Raw genomic sequence first — 19,419 nt, forward strand, 5'->3', positions numbered from 1 at the left:
TTTCCTTCTCTCTCATTGGTTGAGTATTGTACTGATGTACTGTATCTGGTACTGTACCGTATATTGGGAACTTCAGAGGAATAGTACGAATGTTAGCCTTATTTGGACAAATTCATCTTCAGATGTGTTTGTCTGAGATCCGTTTGTGTGTGTTTTAAAGTGTGTGTGTGGGTCTGCGCCTCAGTACCAACATATTGATGTGTGACACACACACAGTTTCCTGTTATGACATGATAATGTAAATATGGGAACCCACTGATGCTCTGAGTAGCCTCTATTCAGTTCCTACTTGTCCGCTAGAGCAGTGGTTACTGTTGAAAGTTGTAATAGTAGAATGCACAAGGTGCAATTTCTAAATTGGGTAGTGCATCATCACTTCCTCTTGTCATGTCAGTCATTACACACCTTAGAGCTATTTATAACTTGTCAGAAATGTCCAGATCAACTAGCCCATGTCAGCTAATGTCTTTTAGCCCATAGATAGTTGTAATTTTTTAGTCACTCAAACATCACATGAATACACATTAGACATGGCCAAATGTATAGAATTGCAAGAAAATCTGCTTTAAATCTGCAAAATTGTATTTGTACCTCATGACAAAATGTGGAGAATTGCAGGAAATAAGCTTTAAACCTGCAAAATTCATTGGGGTGTTCCCCAATGCTGGAAGGGGGGCTCCAAGTGAAACATTTTGGGAACCCCTGCACTGGAAGCCCCCATTAGTGTTGAAAAATCTGTCCATAGAGTAGGGTTAGAAGTCAACCAAGATCTAAGGTCAGTTTAGCATTTCCACCCCCTACTGCTTCAGGTTAGGATTGGTGAAGGGAACTGATCGTAGAACATATGAAACTCCTTTCCCACTCAGCTGAGCACAACTGAAAGCATGTGAACCAATAACAGCACACCAATCAAAGCACTTTATTGCACCGTATAGTGTGACATTGAGCCAATGGAAGGCTCTTATGAAAGTGTCCTTTTGATCTTTTCATCATGTGTACAAAACAGTCACACACACCTGTACCGTACAAAATCAACACTATTTACACACAATATATACATACGAACACGCACACACCGTGCAGTCTCTCTCACCTCTAGTTTCTGGACCAGGTTTAACCCTACCCACCAGACTCGTTTCTCTCCAACACACAGTCAGGGGCTGATAATGCCATCAACATTCTCCAGTACAGAATAACAAGCAAATAAATACACGTCATGATATGCATGTTTTTCATACATGGCATCATATTATAGCTCTCTGAGACAAAAGTAGCTGATGAATTAAATAAGAATGAAATGTGTTGTGTTTATAATGATCAAACTCAAAAGCTGAATGTTAACAAAGCATAAGGAGCACTAAAATGTTTTTCACAGAAAAGTTATAACTGATAACATGCATATAAGATGCCATAAGTAATAGCTTATGACTAACATATATATAAAATAAAAAAACTAAACTGTGTCTCTTTGTTAGAACACTTCACTGTGGGTGTGTCTCTGTTAGAACACTTCACTGTGGGTGTGTCTCTGTTAGAACACTTCACTGTGGGTGTGTCTCTGTTAGAACACTTCACTGTGGGTGTGTCTCTGTTAGAACACTTCACTGTGGGTGTGTCTCTTTGTTAGAACACTTCACTGTGGGTGTGTCTGTTAGAACACTTCACTGTGGGTGTGTCTGTTAGAACACTTCACTGTGGGTATGTCTCTGTTAGAACACTTCACTGTGGGTGTGTCTCTGTTAGAACACTTCACTGTGGGTATGTCTCTGTTAGAACACTTCACTGTGGGTGTATCTCTTTGTTAGAACACTTCACTGTGGGTGTGTCTCTGTTAGAACACTTCACTGTGGGTGTGTCTCTGTTAGAACACTTCACTGTGGGTGTGTCTCTGTTAGAACACTTCACTGTGGGTGTGTCTGTTAGAACACTTCACTGTGGGTGTGTCTCTGTTAGAACACTTCACTGTGGGTGTGTCTCTGTTAGAACACTTCACTGTGGGTGTGTCTCTGTTAGAACACTTCACTGTGGGTGTGTCTCTGTTAGAACACTTCACTGTGGGTGTGTCTCTGTTAGAACACTTCACTGTGGGTATGTCTCTGTTAGAACACTTCACTGTGGGTGTGTCTGTTAGAACACTTCACTGTGGGTGTGTCTCTGTTAGAACACTTCACTGTGGGTGTGTCTCTGTTAGAACACTTCACTGTGGGTGTGTCTCTGTTAGAACACTTCACTGTGGGTGTGTCTCTGTTAGAACACTTCACTGTGGGTATGTCTCTGTTAGAACACTTCACTGTGGGTATGTCTCTGTTAGAACACTTCACTGTGGGTGTGTCTCTGTTAGAACACTTCACTGTGGGTGTGTCTCTGTTAGAACACTTCACTGTGGGTGTGTCTCTGTTAGAACACTTCACTGTGGGTGTGTCTCTGTTAGAACACTTCACTGTGGGTGTGTCTCTGTTAGAACACTTCACTGTGGGTGTGTCTCTGTTAGAACACTTCACTGTGGGTGTGTCTCTGTTAGAACACTTCACTGTGGGTGTCTCTGTTAGAACACTTCACTGTGGGTGTGTCTCTTTGTTAGAACACTTCACTGTGGGTGTGTCTCTGTTAGAACACTTCACTGTGGGTGTGTCTCTGTTAGAACACTTCACTGTGGGTGTGTCTCTGTTAGAACACTTCACTGTGGGTGTGTCTCTCTGTTAGAACACTTCACTGTGGGTGTGTCTCTGTTAGAACACTTCACTGTGGGTGTGTCTCAAATACCACCTCATTCCCTACATGGAGTCCTACTTGTCCTAAGTAGTGTACTATAAAGGAAACAGGGGGCCATTCAGAAAGCATTGTGTCTCTGGTCCAGAGCTCAGTTTTACAACTCCTTGCAACTACATTTTTCCTCTGCTACTTACTGGGCTCTCTGCTTAGCAGAATCACATATTACCATAATCATATGCGTAAAATGTTTAAACAATGTGGGATAGAAACAATGGTTTACTTCTAACGGATTCACTTGGCATTTAGGAGTCAATGGGTTTTAGGAAAGAAATCGAGAATGTGATTCTGATAAGAGGATTGCTGCATTGCGCTCACACACACACACGCGCACACATGTACACAGGGTGTGGGTGGAGAGAGCTGTATAACAGGGCTAGTCCTCAGTGTGTTTTAGTTATCTCTCCATATAGATTATGTTTATATACAATATTTATATTTATACACTAATCTGAACCCCCTGTCTTCTTCTGACAATATACTTTAATAACATTATTTTTAATGTGTATTTCATCAAGAAAACAGATATGTTCAGAGATATTTTCTCTCTCTCTCCTAACAACAACTACTAGTGGTCCAGTCAGTCTTCCTGTCTATCGATACACAGTGTTCCCTTAAGGTTTTGTACAGTGACTTCCTGTCTATCGATACACAGTGTTCCCTTAAGGTTTTGTACAGTGACTTCCTGTCTATTGATACACAGTGTTCCCTTAAGGTTTTGTACAGTGACTTCCTGTCTATCGATACACAGTGTTCCCTTAAGGTTTTGTACAGTGACTTCCTGTCTATCGATACACAGTGTTCCCTTAAGGTTTTGTACAGTGACTTCCTGTCTATCGATACACAGTGTTCCCTTAAGGTTTTGTACAGTGACTTCCTGTCTAGGTGTCAGGTTTAACCGGGGGTGCAGAAACAGCCATACCTCCACCACAGCACAACTAAAGGATCAGACAACTGGCACCACACCATATGACCATGTGCAGATTCAAAAATACAGTACGTCTTGATTTAAAATGAACACCAGCGATATACACGCACATATCCATACACACGCATGCTAACACACACATACACACACATCTCCCTCACTCAGGTCCACCCCCCCAGGATGGGGCGTCTGGGTTACATGTTATAAGCCACGTAGATGGGGTCGAGCTGGTCCTGTAGGAAGCCGTCCCGGAGGTGCATGCGCTGCTTCTCCCCGCGAGAGTTGATGGGGATCACCCCGATGTCCGTTACTACGACGACCCCAACGATGAGGTAATGCTCCTCCAGCACCGCCTTGGTCACCATGGGAACCAGGTCCAGGGCTTCCTGTTCCGAGCCTTCTAGTTCTATTACGACTACCAGCAGGTTAGTCCAGGGAAACACCGCACTGTGGCACACACACACACACACACACACACACACACACACACACACACACACACACACACACACACACACACACACACACACACACACACACACACACACACACACACACACACACACACACACACACACACACACACATGTAATTTACAACTATAGTGATTATACCTTAATTAAGAATTGAAATAGAAACAGCTATTTTAGGCGTGTATAGCGACGTACCACTCCATGATGTTCTTGTGCGTCCTGATGACGGAGGTCTCTATGTCTATAGGATGGTACCTCATCCCCCTCAGCTCCATGGCCTCCTCCAACGCGCCCACAACATACAGAGCATCATGTCTCTCTGGGGAGGAAACAGAGAGAAAGGGTGAGTGTGTGTGTTAGTGTGTGTGTGTGTGTGTGTATGTTTGTGTGTGTGTGTATACCTCCGCTGGCATCGGTGAGTTCAGTACGTCGTAAGAAGCCCAGGTATCCGGTGCGAGCCCAGATGGTGGACGTGTCTCCGAAGCTAAGTCTGGAGGTGAAGTGATCAGACTGGAGGACCTCCTCTCCATAACCACTGTAATATCCACTGCCATTATGGGCACTGTGCACCCAGATCTAGAGAGGGGGAGAGACAGAGAATTGCATTTAAATCATCTTTATTGGGGCAACATAAAATCATGAAACAAGTTCATTAAATCAATTAGTGTGTATGTGTGTGTGCTGACCTCTCCTAGGTGGGAGTCTCCCAGGGGTCCCTTGGTCTCTGGGTTGGCGATGATGATGCGGACGCCAGGTAAGATCTGAAACAGTCACCATGGTTACGCTACAATGCTTCCATCTCCAGGTCCACATACGGCATATACTGTAGCATATGAGGCATTCTGGTCAATGTGTAGAGAGCTGCAGCCGAACCCCCCAGTGAACCACAGTCAGGAGAGAAGCTGAGTCTAAGGACTCTACAGTTATGAAGCTTTATGATTGTAAATGTTCAAACATGGCTCAGGACCCACCTTTCCTGACTCCATGAGAGGGAGACTGTGAGGAGAACCTCTCTCCACCAACCGCACCCTGAGAGAAACAAAAAACACTGTTATACAAGTTGATTGGATGATTGATCTGATTGGTTGTTTCTGTGATTGACCGGCAAACTTACCTATCATGCCGCAGAGCTCTCATGTCCACGTACACTGTAGTGGGATCCGGCCCAGAGGTGCCCTGTAACCAATCACAGCACAGAGTGACCATGTTATCACACACAAACAAACATGTACAGTACATAAACGCACGCACGCACGCGCACACACACACACACACACACACACACACACACACACACACACACACACACACACACACACACACACACACACACACACACACACACACACACACACAAACACACAAACACACACACACACACACACACACACACCTACCTGTAGACAGATAGCCAGGTTGACCCTACAGCCGAATGCTGTGCTGACAGATCGGGGGTGCAGGCCCAGGTCTTTAAACAGCTTGGAGAAGGAGTGTGTTAGAGACATCCTGGGTCTCTCCTCTGCTACCACAACACACGCCCTCACACGGGACAGGTCCAGGCCCCGTGCCTGGAGAGGAAGAGGAGGGGGGGAGAGAGAGTGGGGTGAAGAGGAGGAGAGAGTGGGGTGAAGAGGAGAGAGTGGGGTGAAGAGGAGGAGAGAGTGGGGTGAAGAGGAGAGTGGGGTGAAGAGGAGGAGAGAATGGGGTGAAGAGGAGGTGTGAGGGGTGAAGAGGAGGAGAGAGTGGGGTGAAGAGGAGGAGGGATGGGGTGAAGAGAGAGGGGGGAAGAGAAGTGAGGGGAGGGTGTATTAACTTTAAATACACAACATTTCAATCGTTACCTCCCTCTCATCCTACTGATGGCTATATAAAGCTGTTGTTTGTTCCTGGATCTGTTCTCTATGTGTTTCTCTCAGTGAGTCAGCTCCTAGTTTCCATGGCAATTTCCCTTGGTGAAAGTTAACCTCTTAAAATAAACTCAGTCTGTCGATCAGCGACCAATCAGACAACACCTCAGGCCACAAACACACTGTTTACTGAGTCAATTCAAAGAGCACTTGATTTAGTTCTCTCTGCGTATTTAGTTCTCTCTGCGTGTGAAATGTGTTTGTGTGTGTGTGTTTGTGTACCTTCAGTGCCTCTGTCTGCAGGCCCAGTCCTTTAGTGCAGAGCTCCATGACGCTGTAGGAACAGAAGGTGTCTCTGACTCGGAGCTGGCTGACAGCGAGCAGCCACAGGGCTGGGTTAGACTCCAACTCTACTGGAGGGATCAGGATCGACTGGTGGCCACTGTACACACTGGAGAGGTAGAGGTTAGAACGGGAAGTCAATTGTTGGACATTGAAACAGTTGTTTAACAGGTGTGTGTGTGTGTGTGTGTGTGTGTGTGTGTGTGTGTGTGTGTGTGTGTGTGTGTGTGTGTGTGTGTGTGTGTGTGTGTACCTGCAGAGACACCAGAGGACGAAGCCCAGGCCACAGTAGGGGTCAAGACAGATGGCTACCTCTCTGGAGGGATACAGTTCACACTGCAGCTTCACCGATCGACAGAACGCTCCCACCGCATTATGGGACATCTACACACACACACACACACACACACACACACACACACACACACACACACACACACACACACACACACACACACACACACACACACACACACACACACACACGAAACATGTCAGACACTAGGCATAGCAAGGGATAGAGGTCATGGATGGAGGTCAGAGGTTAGGGGTTAATGTTACCTGTACTCCAGCCAGCATGCCAGTAGTGGACACACTGAAGTCCAGGTAGGCCAGGGCATCAGGGTTACAGGGCTTATATAGTGCTGGAGGCTTCTTCTTTGGCAGGTCATCTGAAAACACAGAATAATATTCAGTTATACACCAGTACAAACAACCAGCTAACAGCCTGACAGATACACTGCATGTGGTCAGAGCTGACCTGTGTCCAGGACGGGAGGCCAGTTCCTGATGTCCACTGTGGCGACCGCCTCCTTCGACCGCAGCAGCTTACAGATGACCGCTGTGGTCATCACACAGGCCGAACGACTGACCTAGAAGGACAGAAAGATGGATGAAGGGACAGAGAGATGAAGAAGGGACAGAGAGATGGATGAAGGGACAGAGAGATGAAGAAGGGACAGAGAGATGAAGAAGGGACAGAGAGATGATGAAGGGACAGAGAGATGAAGAAGGGACAGAGAGATGATGAAGGGACAGAGAGATGATGAAGGGACAGAGAGATGATGAAGGGACAGAGAGATGATGAAGGGACAGAGAGATGGATGAAGGGGCAGAGAGATTAAGAAGGGACAGAGAGATGGATGAAGGGACAGAGAGATGATGAAGGGACAGAGAAATAGAATGCTACTACATCTTTATCCCCCTCTCTACCAGTTGACCGGGCAGTATTGACCCCTAGTTGACCTCAGTGTTTGACCTCTCACCTCTACGATCATCTTGACTGTGGGCAGTGTGGTTGAGATGTTCTGTGGGTGGGGCGGTCTGACCGTGATAGGAACACAGCCAGCGTAAAGGCAACCGTAGAACGCTGCGATCAAATCTATACCTGCAACACACAAAGGAGTGAGGAATGTATTTAGGGGTACATGCTAACTGAGTGTGTGTGTGTGTGTGTGTGTGTGTGTGTGTGTGTGTGGGGGGGGTACATGCTAACTGAGTGTGTACGTGTGTATGTGGGGGTACAGGCTAACTGAGTGTGTGTTTGTGGGGGTACATGCTAACTGAGTGTGTGTGTGTGTGTGTGGGGGTACATGCTAACTGAGTGTGTGCGTGTGTGTGGGGGTACATGCTAACTGAGTGTGTGTTTGTGGGGGTACATGCTAAGTGAGTGTGTACGTGTGTATGTGGGGGTACAGGCTAACTGAGTGTGTGTGTGTGTGGGGGGGTACATGCTAACTGAGTGTGTGTTTGTGGGGGTACATACTAAGTGAGTGTGTGTGTGTGGGGGTACATGCTAAGTGAGTGTGTGTGTGTGGGGGTACATGCTAAGTGAGTGTGTGTTACCTGGTGGGTAGACCAGTGCTATGTGGTCTCCCTCCTGTAGTCCTCCTCTCTCCAGCAGCAAAGCAGCAACTCTCTCCGCCCTCTTATGGAGCTGAAGACAGGTCAGAGAACTAGACACCAGCCCCTAGAGGGAGAGAGAGATAGAGAGAGCAATCATAACAGAATCCTTAAAAAAATCATAGTATGCGTGTGTGTGTGTCTGTGTGTGTGTGTGTGTGTGTGTGTGTGTGTGTGTGTGTGTGTGTGTGTGTGTGTGTGTGTGTGTGTGTGTGTGTGTTACCCGGGAGCTGAGCAGTGTGTAGAGGATGTGATCAGGCGTCGTCTGAGATCTCCACTGCAGCACCTCTGACAGGAACAGGAACTACAGGACACACGACAGGATATGATATCACAGACACCAACATAATAATAATCCATCTCAAGCCATAATTTCTGTGGCAATGGAATGACGTGTTACCTGGTCGTTGTCATCAGTCTGTCCCAGGTCTCTGCCGCTGGCCATAGCGATCCTCTTCCCAGACACCAGATTCCCCACCATCACAGAGGCAGGACCAATCTCTACAACACACACATACACACAGACACAAACAAGGTAAAGACGTGTCCAAAACGTCATTTGAATTAACAGTGACAGTTACAACAAGAAGGTTGAGGGATATAATAGCTAACAGTGTTCTTCAGGTTTCAGACAAGTGTGCTTATCATTGTTCACTAAATCAGCTCTGCTAAACACACGCACTCTTCTGTCTCTCTCTAGGTCCCTCTCACTCGCTCTGTCTCTCTCTAGCTCCGTCTCTAGGTCCCTCTCTCTCTCTCTGTCTCTCTCTAGCTCCGTCTCTAGGTCCCTCTCACTCTTCTGTCTCTCTCTAGCTCCGTCTCTAGGTCCCTCTCACTCTCTCTGTCTCTCTCTAGCTCCGTCTCTAGGTCCCTCTCTCTCTCTCTGTCTCTCTCTAGCTCCGTCTCTAGGTCCCTCTCACTCTTCTGTCTCTCTCTAGCTCCGTCTCTAGGTCCCTCTCACTCTCTCTGTCTCTCTCTAGCTCCGTCTCTAGGTCCCTCTCACTCTCTCTGTCAATTAAATTAAATTCAATTCAAGGGGCTTTATTGGCATGGGAAACATGTGTTAACATTGCCAAAGCAAGTCTGTCTCTCTCTAGCTCCGTCTCTAGGTCCCTCTCACTCTCTCTGTCTCTCTCAAGCTGTCTCTAGGTCCCTCTCTCTCTCGCTCTCTCTGTGTCTCGGTCTCTCTCTCTAGATCCCTCTCACTCTCTCTGTCTCTCTCTAGCTCCGCCTCTAGGTCCCTCTCACTCTCTCTGTCTCTCTCTAGCTCCGTCTCTAGGTCTCTCTCTCTCTCTCTGTCTCTCTCTAGCTCTGTCTCTAGGTCCCTCTCTCTCTCTCTAGATCCCTCTCACTCTCTCTGTCTCTCTCTAGCTCCGTCTCTAGGTCCCTCTCACTCTCTCTGTCTCTCTCTAGCTCCGTCTCTAGGTCCCTCTCACTCTCTCTGCCTCTCAATTCAATTCAATTCAATTCAAGGGGCTTTATTGGCATGGGAAACATGTGTTAACATTGCCAAAGCAAGTGAGGTAGACAATACACAAAAGTGAAACAAACAATACAAATTAACAGTAAACATTACACATACAGAAGTTTCAAAACAATAAAGACATTACAAATGTCATATTATATATATACAGTGTTGTAACAATGTACGAATGGTTAAAGCACACAAGTTAAAATAAATAAGCATAAATATGGGTTGTATTTACAATGCTGTTTGTTCTTCACTGGTTGACCTTTTCTTGTGGCAACAGGTCACAAATCTTGCTGCTGTGATGGCACACTGTGGAATTTCACCCAGTAGATATGGGAGTTTATCAAAATTGGATTTGTTTTCGAATTCTTTGTGGATCTGTGTAATCTGAGGGAAATATGTGTCTCTAATATGGTCATACATTGGGCAGGAGGTTAGGAAGTGCAGCTCAGTTTCCACCTCATTTTGTGGGCAGTGAGCACATAGCCTGTCTTCTCTTGAGAGCCATGTCTGCCTACGGCGGCCTTTCTCAATAGCAAGGCTATGCTCACTGAGTCTGTACATAGTCAAAGCTTTCCTTAAGTTTGGGTCAGTCACAGTGGTCAGGTATTCTGCCACTGTGTACTCTCTGTTTAGGGCCAAATAGCATTCTAGTTTGCTCTGTTTTTTTGTTAATTCTTTCCAATGTGTCAAGTAATTATCTTTTTGTTTTCTCATGATTTGGTTGGGTCTAATTGTGCTGTTGTCCTGGGGCTCTGTGGGGTGTGTTTGTGTTTGTGAACAGAGCCCTAGGACCAGCTTGCTTAGGGGACTCTTCTCCAGGTTCATCTCTCTGTAGGTGATGGCTTTGTTATGGAAGGTTTGGGAATCGCTTCCTTTTAGGTGGTTGTAGAATTTAACGGCTCTTTTCTGGATTTTGATAATTAGTGGGTATCGGCCTAATTCTGCTCTGCATGCATTATTTGGCTCTCTCTCTAGCTCTCTCTCTAGCTCTGTCTCTAGGTTCCTCTCTCTCTCTCTCTCTCTCTCTCTCTCTCTCTCTCTCTCTCTCTGTGTCTCGGTCTCTCTCACTCTCTCTCACTCACTCACTCACTCACTCACTCACTCACTCACTCACTCACTCACTCACTCACTCACTCACTCACTCACTCACTCACTCACTCACTCACTCACTCTCACTCCCTCTCTGCCTCTCTAGCTCTGTCTCTAGGTCTCTCTCTTTCTGTCCCTCTCTCTCTCACTGTGTCTCTCTCTCTCTTTTTCTCTGTCTGTCTCACCTGGTTGTTTCTGTCGTGGTTTGGGCAGGTTGGTAACACAGGTGTGAGGACACATGAGCACGTTACAGGGGTGCAGCCCCCCCTCCAGGTAGAGCTGTTTGGTCTCAGACAGGTGTATACCCCCCAGGGGGGTCTTAGGGAGGGTGTTGGCTGGAACTAACCCCAGGCAGAACACACCCACACCATGGATACTGTCTATCGCCTGTCAATCACACACACACAGGGGAGGAGTCAAGAGATCATGAACAAAAAAAACTCTGCTGTCAGTTCAAAAGTAGTGTAAAAAAACAGATTACTGCAACATTTTGACCGGTCTGTGTTCTGGTTTCATTATGGTCCTACTGTGGTCGTGTTGAGGTAGTGTTACCTGCATTATGGTCGTGTTGAGGTGGTGTTACCTGCATTATGGTCCTACTGTGGTCGTGTTGAGGTAGTGTTACCTGCATTATGGTCCTACTGTGGTCGTGTTGAGGTAGTGTTACCTGCATTATGGTCGTGTTGAGGTAGTGTTACCTGCATTATGGTCGTACTGTGGTCGTGTTGAGGTAGTGTTACCTGCATTATGGTCGTACTGTGGTCGTGTTGAGGTAGTGTTACCTACATTATGGTCGTACTGTGGTCGTGTTGAGGTAGTGTTACCTGCATTATGGTCGTACTGTGGTCGTGTTGAGGTAGTGTTACCTACATTATGGTCGTGTTGAGGTAGTGTTACCTGCATTATGGTCGTGTTGAGGTAGTGTTACCTACATTATGGTCGTGTTGAGGTAGTGTTACCTGCATTATGGTCGTACTGTGGTCGTGTTGAGGTAGTGTTACCTGCATTTTGGTCGTGTTGAGGTAGTGTTACCTGCATTATGGTCGTACTGTGGTCGTGTTGAGGTAGTGTTACCTGCATTATGGTCCTACTGTGGTCGTGTTGAGGTAGTGTTACCTGCATTATGGTCGTACTGTGGTCGTGTTGAGGTAGTGTTACCTGCATTATGGTCGTGTTGAGGTAGTGTTACCTGCATTATGGTCGTACTGTGGTCGTGTTGAGGTAGTGTTACCTGCATTATGGTCCTACTGTGGTCGTGTTGAGGTAGTGTTACCTGCATTATGGTCCTACTGTGGTCGTGTTGAGGTAGTGTTACCTGCATTATGGTCGTACTGTGGTCGTGTTGAGGTAGTGTTACCTGCATTATGGTCGTGTTGAGGTAGTGTTACCTGCATTATGGTCGTACTGTGGTCGTGTTGAGGTAGTGTTACCTGCATTATGGTCCTACTGTGGTCGTGTTGAGGTAGTGTTACCTGCATTATGGTCGTACTGTGGTCGTGTTGAGGTAGTGTTACCTGCATTATGGTCCTACTGTGGTCGTGTTGAGGTAGTGTTACCTGCATTATGGCCGTACTGTGGTCGTGTTGAGGTAGTGTTACCTGCATTATGGTCGTACTGTAGTCGTGTTGAGGTAGTGTTACCTGCATTATGGTCGTACTGTGGTCGTGTTGAGGTAGTGTTACCTGCATTATGGTCGTACTGTGGTCGTGTTGAGGTAGTGTTACCTGCATTATGGTCGTACTGTGGTCGTGTTGAGGTAGAGTTACCTGCATTATGGTCCTACTGTGGTCGTGTTGAGGTGGTGTTACCTGCATTATGGTCGTACTGTGGTCGTGTTGAGGTAGTGTTACCTGCATTATGGTTGTACTGTAGTCGTGTTGAGGTGGTGTTACCTGCATTATGGTCGTACTGTGGTCGTGTTGAGGTGGTGTTACCTACATTATGGTCGTGTTGAGGTAGTGTTACCTACATTATGGTCGTGTTGAGGTAGTGTTACCTGCATTATGGTCGTACTGTGGTCGTGTTGAGGTGGTGTTACCTACATTATGGTCGTGTTGAGGTAGTGTTACCTACATTATGGTCGTGTTGAGGTAGTGTTACCTACATTATGGTCGTGTTGAGGTAGTGTTACCTGCATTATGGTCGTACTGTGGTCGTGTTGAGGTAGTGTTACCTGCATTATGGTCGTACTGTGGTCGTGTTGAGGTGGTGCTCCTTACATTATGACCGTGTTGAGGTAGTGTTACCAACATTATGGTCGTGTTGAGGTAGTGTTACCTACATTATGGTCGTGTTGATGCAGTGTTACCTACATTATGGTCGTGTTGAGGTAGTGTTACCTACATTATGGTCGTGTTGAGGTAGTGTTACCTGCATTATGGTCGTACTGTGGTCGTGCTGAGGTAGTGTTACCTGCATTATGGTCGTGTTGAGGTAGTGTTACCTGCATTATGGTCGTACTGTGGTCGTGTTGAGGTAGTGTTACCTGCATTATGGTCCTACTGTGGTCGTGTTGAGGTAGTGTTACCTGCATTATGGTCGTACTGTGGTCGTGTTGAGGTAGTGTTACCTGCATTATGGTCGTACTGTGGTCGTGTTGAGGTAGTGTTACCTGCATTATGGTCGTGTTGAGGTAGTGTTACCTGCATTATGGTCCTACTGTGGTCGCGTTGAGGTAGTGTTACCTGCATTATGGCCGTACTGTGGTCGTGTTGAGGTAGTGTTACCTGCATTATGGTCCTACTGTGGTCGTGTTGAGGTAGTGTTACCTGCATTATGGTCGTACTGTGGTCGTGTTGAGGTAGTGTTACCTGCATTATGGTCCTACTGTGGTCGTGTTGAGGTGGTGTTACCTGCATTATGGTCGTACTGTGGTCGTGTTGAGGTAGTGTTACCTGCATTATGGTCGTACTGTAGTCGTGTTGAGGTGGTGTTACCTGCATTATGGTCGTACTGTGGTCGTGTTGAGGTGGTGTTACCTACATTATGGTCGTGTTGAGGTAGTGTTACCTACATTATGGTCGTGTTGAGGTAGTGTTACCTGCATTATGGTCGTACTGTGGTCGTGTTGAGGTGGTGTTACCTACATTATGGTCGTGTTGAGGTAGTGTTACCTACATTATGGTCGTGTTGAGGTAGTGTTACCTACATTATGGTCGTGTTGAGGTAGTGTTACCTGCATTATGGTCGTACTGTGGTCGTGTTGAGGTAGTGTTACCTGCATTATGGTCGTACTGTGGTCGTGTTGAGGTGGTGCTCCTTACATTATGATCGTGTTGAGGTAGTGTTACCAACATTATGGTCGTGTTGAGGTAGTGTTACCTACATTATGGTCGTGTTGATGCAGTGTTACCTACATTATGGTCGTGTTGAGGTAGTGTTACCTACATTATGGTCGTGTTGAGGTAGTGTTGAGGTGGTGTTACCTACATTATGGTCGTGTTGAGGTAGTGTTACCTGCATTATGGTCGTACTGTGGTCGTGTTGAGGTAGTGTTACCTGCATTATGGTCGTACTGTGGTCGTGTTGAGGTGGTGTTACCTGCATTATGGTCGTACTGTAGTTGTGTTGAGGTAGTAATACCTGCATTATGGTCGTGTTGAGGTAGTGTTACCTACATTATGGTCGTGTTGAGGTAGTGTTACCTACATTATGGGCGTGTTCAGGTAGTGTTACCAACATTATGGTCGTGTTGAGGTAGTGTTACCTACATTATGGTCATGTTGAGGTAGTGTTACCTACATTATGGTCGTGTTGAGGTAGTGTTACCTACATTATGGTCGTGTTGAGGTAGTGTTACCTACATTATGGTCGTGTTGAGGTAGTGTTACCTACATTATGGTCATGTTGAGGTAGTGTTACCTACATTATGGTCGTGTTCAGGTGGTGTTACCTACATTATGGTCGTACTGTAGTCGTGTTGAGGTAGTGTTACCTGCATTATGGTCGTACTGTAGTCGTGTTGAGGTAGTGTTACCTGCATTATGGTCGTGTTGAGGTGGTGTTACCTGCATTATGGTCCTACTGTGGTCGTGTTGAGGTAGTGTTACCTGCATTATGGTCGTACTGTGGTCGTGTTGAGGTGGTGTTACCTACATTATGGTCGTGTTGAGGTAGTGTTACCTACATTATGGTCGTGTTGAGGTAGTGTTACCTACATTATGGTCGTGTTGAGGTAGTGTTACCTACATTATGGTCGTGTTGAGGTAGTGTTACCTGCATTATGGTCGTACTGTGGTCGTGTTGAGGTAGTGTTACCTGCATTATGGTCGTACTGTGGTCGTGTTGAGGTGGTGCTCCTTACATTATGATCGTGTTGAGGTAGTGTTACCAACATTATGGTCGTGTTCAGGTAGTGTTACCTACATTATGGTCGTGTTGATGCAGTGTTACCTACATTATGGTCGTGTTGAGGTAGTGTTACCTACATTATGGTCGTGTTGAGGTAGTGTTGAGGTGGTGTTACCTACATTATGGTCCTGTTGAGGTAGTGTTACCTGCATTATGGTCGTACTGTGGTCGTGTTGAGGTAGTGTTACCTGCATTATGGTCGTACTGTGGTCGTGTTGAGGTGGTGTTACCTGCATTATGGTCGTACTGTAGTTGTGTTGAGGTAGTGTTACCTGCATTATGGTCGTGTTGAGGTAGTGTTACCTACATTATGGTCGTGTTGAGGTAGTGTTACCTACATTATGGTCGTGTTCAGGTAGTGTTACCAACATTATGGTCGTGTTGAGGTAGTGTTACCTACATTATGGTCGTGTTGAGGTAGTGTTACCTACATTATGGTCGTGTTGAGGTAGTGTTACCTACATTATGGTCGTGTTGAGGTAGTGTTACCTACATTATGGTCGTGTTGAGGTAGTGTTACCTACGTTATGGTCGTGTTGAGGTAGTGTTACCTACATTATGGTCGTGTTCAGGTGGTGTTACCTACATTATGGTCGTACTGTAGTCGTGTTGAGGTAGTGTTACCTGCATTATGGTCGTACTGTAGTCGTGTTGAGGTAGTGTTACCTGCATTATGGTCGTGTTGAGGAGGTGTTACCTGCATTATGGTCCTACTGTGGTCGTGTTGAGGTAGTGTTACCTGCATTATGGTCCTACTGTGGTCGTGTTGAGGTAGTGTTACCTGCATTACGGTCGTGTTGAGGTAGTGTCACCTACATTATGGTCGTGTTGAGGTAGTGTTACCTGCATTATGGTCGTACTGTGGTCGTATTAAGGTAGTGTTACCTGCATTATGGTCGTGTTGAGGTAGTGTTACCTACATTATGGTCGTGTTGAGGTAGTGTTACCTGCATTATGGTCGTACTGTGGTCGTGTTGAGGTAGTGTTACCTGCATTATGTTCGTGTTGAGGTAGTGTTACCGGCATTATGGTCGTACTGTGGTCGTGTTGAGGTAGTGTTACCTGCATTATGGTCCTACTGTGGTCGTGTTGAGGTAGTGTTACCTGCATTATGGTCGTACTGTGGTCGTGTTGAGGTAGTGTTACCTGCATTATGGTCCTACTGTGGTCGTGTTGAGGTAGTGTTACCTGCATTATGGTCGTACTGTGGTCGTGTTGAGTTAGTGTTACCTGCATTATGGTCGTACTGTGGTCGTGTTGAGGTAGTGTTACCTGCATTATGGTCGTGTTGAGGTAGTGTTACCTGCATTATGGTCGTACTGTGGTCGTGTTGAGGTAGTGTTACCTGCATTATGGTCGTGTTGAGGAGGTGTTACCTGCATTATGGTCCTACTGTGGTCGTGTTGAGGTAGTGTTACCTGCATTATGGTCCTACTGTGGTCGTGTTGAGGTAGTGTTACCTGCATTACGGTCGTGTTGAGGTAGTGTCACCTACATTATGGTCGTGTTGAGGTAGTGTTACCTGCATTATGGTCGTACTGTGGTCGTATTAAGGTAGTGTTACCTGCATTATGGTCGTGTTGAGGTAGTGTTACCTACATTATGGTCGTGTTGAGGTAGTGTTACCTGCATTATGGTCGTACTGTGGTCGTGTTGAGGTAGTGTTACCTGCATTATGGTCGTGTTGAGGTAGTGTTACCGGCATTATGGTCGTACTGTGGTCGTGTTGAGGTAGTGTTACCTGCATTATGGTCCTACTGTGGTCGTGTTGAGGTAGTGTTTACCTGCATTATGGTCGTACTGTGGTCGTGTTGAGGTAGTGTTACCTGCATTATGGTCCTACTGTGGTCGTGTTGAGGTAGTGTTACCTGCATTATGGTCGTACTGTGGTCGTGTTGAGGTAGTGTTACCTGCATTATGGTCGTTACTGTGGTCGTGTTGAGGTAGTGTTACCTGCATTATGGTCGTGTTGAGGTAGTGTTACCTGCATTATGGTCGTACTGTGGTCGTGTTGAGGTAGTGTTACCTGCATTATGGTCGTACTGTGGTCGTGTTGAGGTAGTGTTACCTGCATTATGGTCCTACTGTGGTCGTGTTGAGGTAGTGTTACCTGCATTATGGTCCTACTGTGGTCGTGTTGAGGTAGTGTTACCTGCATTATGGTCGTACTGTGGTCGTGTTGAGGTAGTGTTACCTGCATTATGGTCGTGTGTTGAGGTAGTGTTACCTGCATTATGGTCGTACTGTGGTCGTGTTGAGGTAGTGTTACCTGCATTATGGTCCTACTGTGGTCGTGTTGAGGTAGTGTTACCTGCATTATGGTCGTACTGTGGTCGTGTGTTGAGGTAGTGTTACCTGCATTATGGTCCTACTGTGGTCGTGTTGAGGTAGTGTTACCTGCATTATGGCCGTACTGTGGTCGTGTTGAGGTAGTGTTACCTACATTATGGTCATGTTGAGGTAGTGTTACCAACATTATGGTCGTGTTGAGGTAGTGTTACCTACATTACGGTCGTGTTGAGGTAGTGTTACCTACATTATGGTCGTGCTGAGGTAGTGTTGAGGTGGTGTTACCTACATTATGGTCGTGTTGAGGTAGTGTTACCTACATTATGGTCGTGTTGAGGTGGTGTTACCTACATTATGGTCGTGTTGAGGTAGTGTTACCTACATTATGGTCGTGTTGAGGTAGTGTTGAGGTGGTGTTACCTACATTATGGTCGTGTTGAGGTAGTGTTACCTGCATTATGGTCGTACTGTGGTCGTGTTGAGGTAGTGTTACCTGCATTATGGTCGTACTGTGGTCGTGTTGAGGTGGTGTTACCTGCATTATGGTCGTACTGTAGTTGTGTTGAGGTAGTAATACCTGCATTATGGTCGTGTTGAGGTAGTGTTACCTACATGATGGTCGTGTTGAGGTAGTGTTACCTACATTATGGTCATGTTGAGGTAGTGTTACCAACATTATGGTCGTGTTGAGGTAGTGTTACCTACATTATGGTCATGTTGAGGTAGTGTTACCAACATTATGGTCGTGTTGAGGTAGTGTTACCTACATTATGGTCGTGTTGAGGTAGTGTTACCTACATTATGGTCGTGTTGAGGTAGTGTTACCTACATTATGGTCGTGTTGAGGTAGTGTTACCTACATTATGGTCGTGTTGAGGTAGTGTTACCTACCTTATGGTCGTGTTGAGGTAGTGTTACCTACATTATGGTCGTGTTGAGGTAGTGTTACCTACATTATGGTCGTGTTGAGGTAGTGTTACCAACATTATGGTCGTGTTGAGGTAGTGTTACCAACATTATGGTCGTACTGTAGTCGTGTTGAGGTAGTGTTACCTACATTATGGTCGTGTTGAGGTAGTGTTACCTACATTATGGTCGTGTTGAGGTAGTGTTACCTACCTTATGGTCGTGTTGAGGTAGTGTTACCTACATTATGGTCGTGTTCAGGTAGTGTTACCAACATTATGGTCGTGTTGAGGTAGTGTTACCTACATTATGGTCGTGTTGAGGTAGTGTTACCTACATTATGGTCGTGTTGAGGTAGTGTTACCTACATTATGGTCGTGTTGAGGTAGTGTTACCTACATTATGGTCGTGTTGAGGTAGTGTTACCTACATTATGGTCGTGTTGAGGTAGTGTTACCTACATTATGGTCGTGTTGAGGTAGTGTTACCTACATTATGGTCGTGTTGAGGTAGTGTTACCCACATTATGGTCGTGTTCAGGTGGTGTTACCTACATTATGGTCGTACTGTAGTCGTGTTGAGGTAGTGTTACCTGCATTATGGTCGTACTGTAGTCGTGTTGAGGTAGTGTTACCTGCATTATGGTCGTGTTGAGGTGGTGTTACCTGCATTATGGTCCTACTGTGGTCGTGTTGAGGTAGTGTTACCTGCATTATGGTCCTACTGTGGTCGTGTTGAGGTAGTGTTACCTGCATTACGGTCGTGTTGAGGTAGTGTCACCTACATTATGGTCGTGTTGAGGTAGTGTTACCTGCATTATGGTCGTACTGTGGTCGTATTAAGGTAGTGTTACCTGCATTATGGTCGTGTTGAGGTAGTGTTACCTACATTATGGTCGTGTTGAGGTAGTGTTACCTGCATTATGGTCGTACTGTGGTCGTGTTGAGGTAGTGTTACCTGCATTATGGTCGTGTTGAGGTAGTGTTACCTGCATTATGGTCGTACTGTGGTCGTGTTGAGGTAGTGTTACCTGCATTATGGTCCTACTGT

General features: G+C 46.0%; 1 protein-coding gene across 1 annotated transcript in view; it reads right to left on the reverse strand.

The window, feature by feature from the left end:
- Nucleotides 1–2,417: 2,417 nt before the first annotated feature.
- LOC120027860 (disco-interacting protein 2 homolog C-like) overlaps nt 2,418–19,419 on the reverse strand; it is a 36,357-nt gene continuing 19,355 nt past the window's right edge. The window contains exons 21-36 of the mRNA XM_038972941.1: nt 11,010–11,211; nt 8,662–8,762; nt 8,485–8,565; nt 8,205–8,328; nt 7,625–7,746; nt 7,120–7,231; nt 6,921–7,030; nt 6,613–6,743; nt 6,300–6,468; nt 5,568–5,738; nt 5,285–5,346; nt 5,142–5,199; nt 4,857–4,931; nt 4,572–4,746; nt 4,366–4,489; nt 2,418–4,144 (exon numbers count right to left, since the gene is read on the reverse strand). Coding sequence (XP_038828869.1) covers nt 3,892–4,144; nt 4,366–4,489; nt 4,572–4,746; nt 4,857–4,931; nt 5,142–5,199; nt 5,285–5,346; nt 5,568–5,738; nt 6,300–6,468; nt 6,613–6,743; nt 6,921–7,030; nt 7,120–7,231; nt 7,625–7,746; nt 8,205–8,328; nt 8,485–8,565; nt 8,662–8,762; nt 11,010–11,211 — 2,070 coding nt within the window. The 3' untranslated portion in view covers nt 2,418–3,891. The remainder of the gene's footprint in view (nt 4,145–4,365; nt 4,490–4,571; nt 4,747–4,856; nt 4,932–5,141; nt 5,200–5,284; nt 5,347–5,567; nt 5,739–6,299; nt 6,469–6,612; nt 6,744–6,920; nt 7,031–7,119; nt 7,232–7,624; nt 7,747–8,204; nt 8,329–8,484; nt 8,566–8,661; nt 8,763–11,009; nt 11,212–19,419) is intronic.

This window comes from Salvelinus namaycush, chromosome 33, assembly GCF_016432855.1.
Source record: "Salvelinus namaycush isolate Seneca chromosome 33, SaNama_1.0, whole genome shotgun sequence".
Classification (NCBI taxonomy): domain Eukaryota; kingdom Metazoa; phylum Chordata; class Actinopteri; order Salmoniformes; family Salmonidae; genus Salvelinus; species Salvelinus namaycush.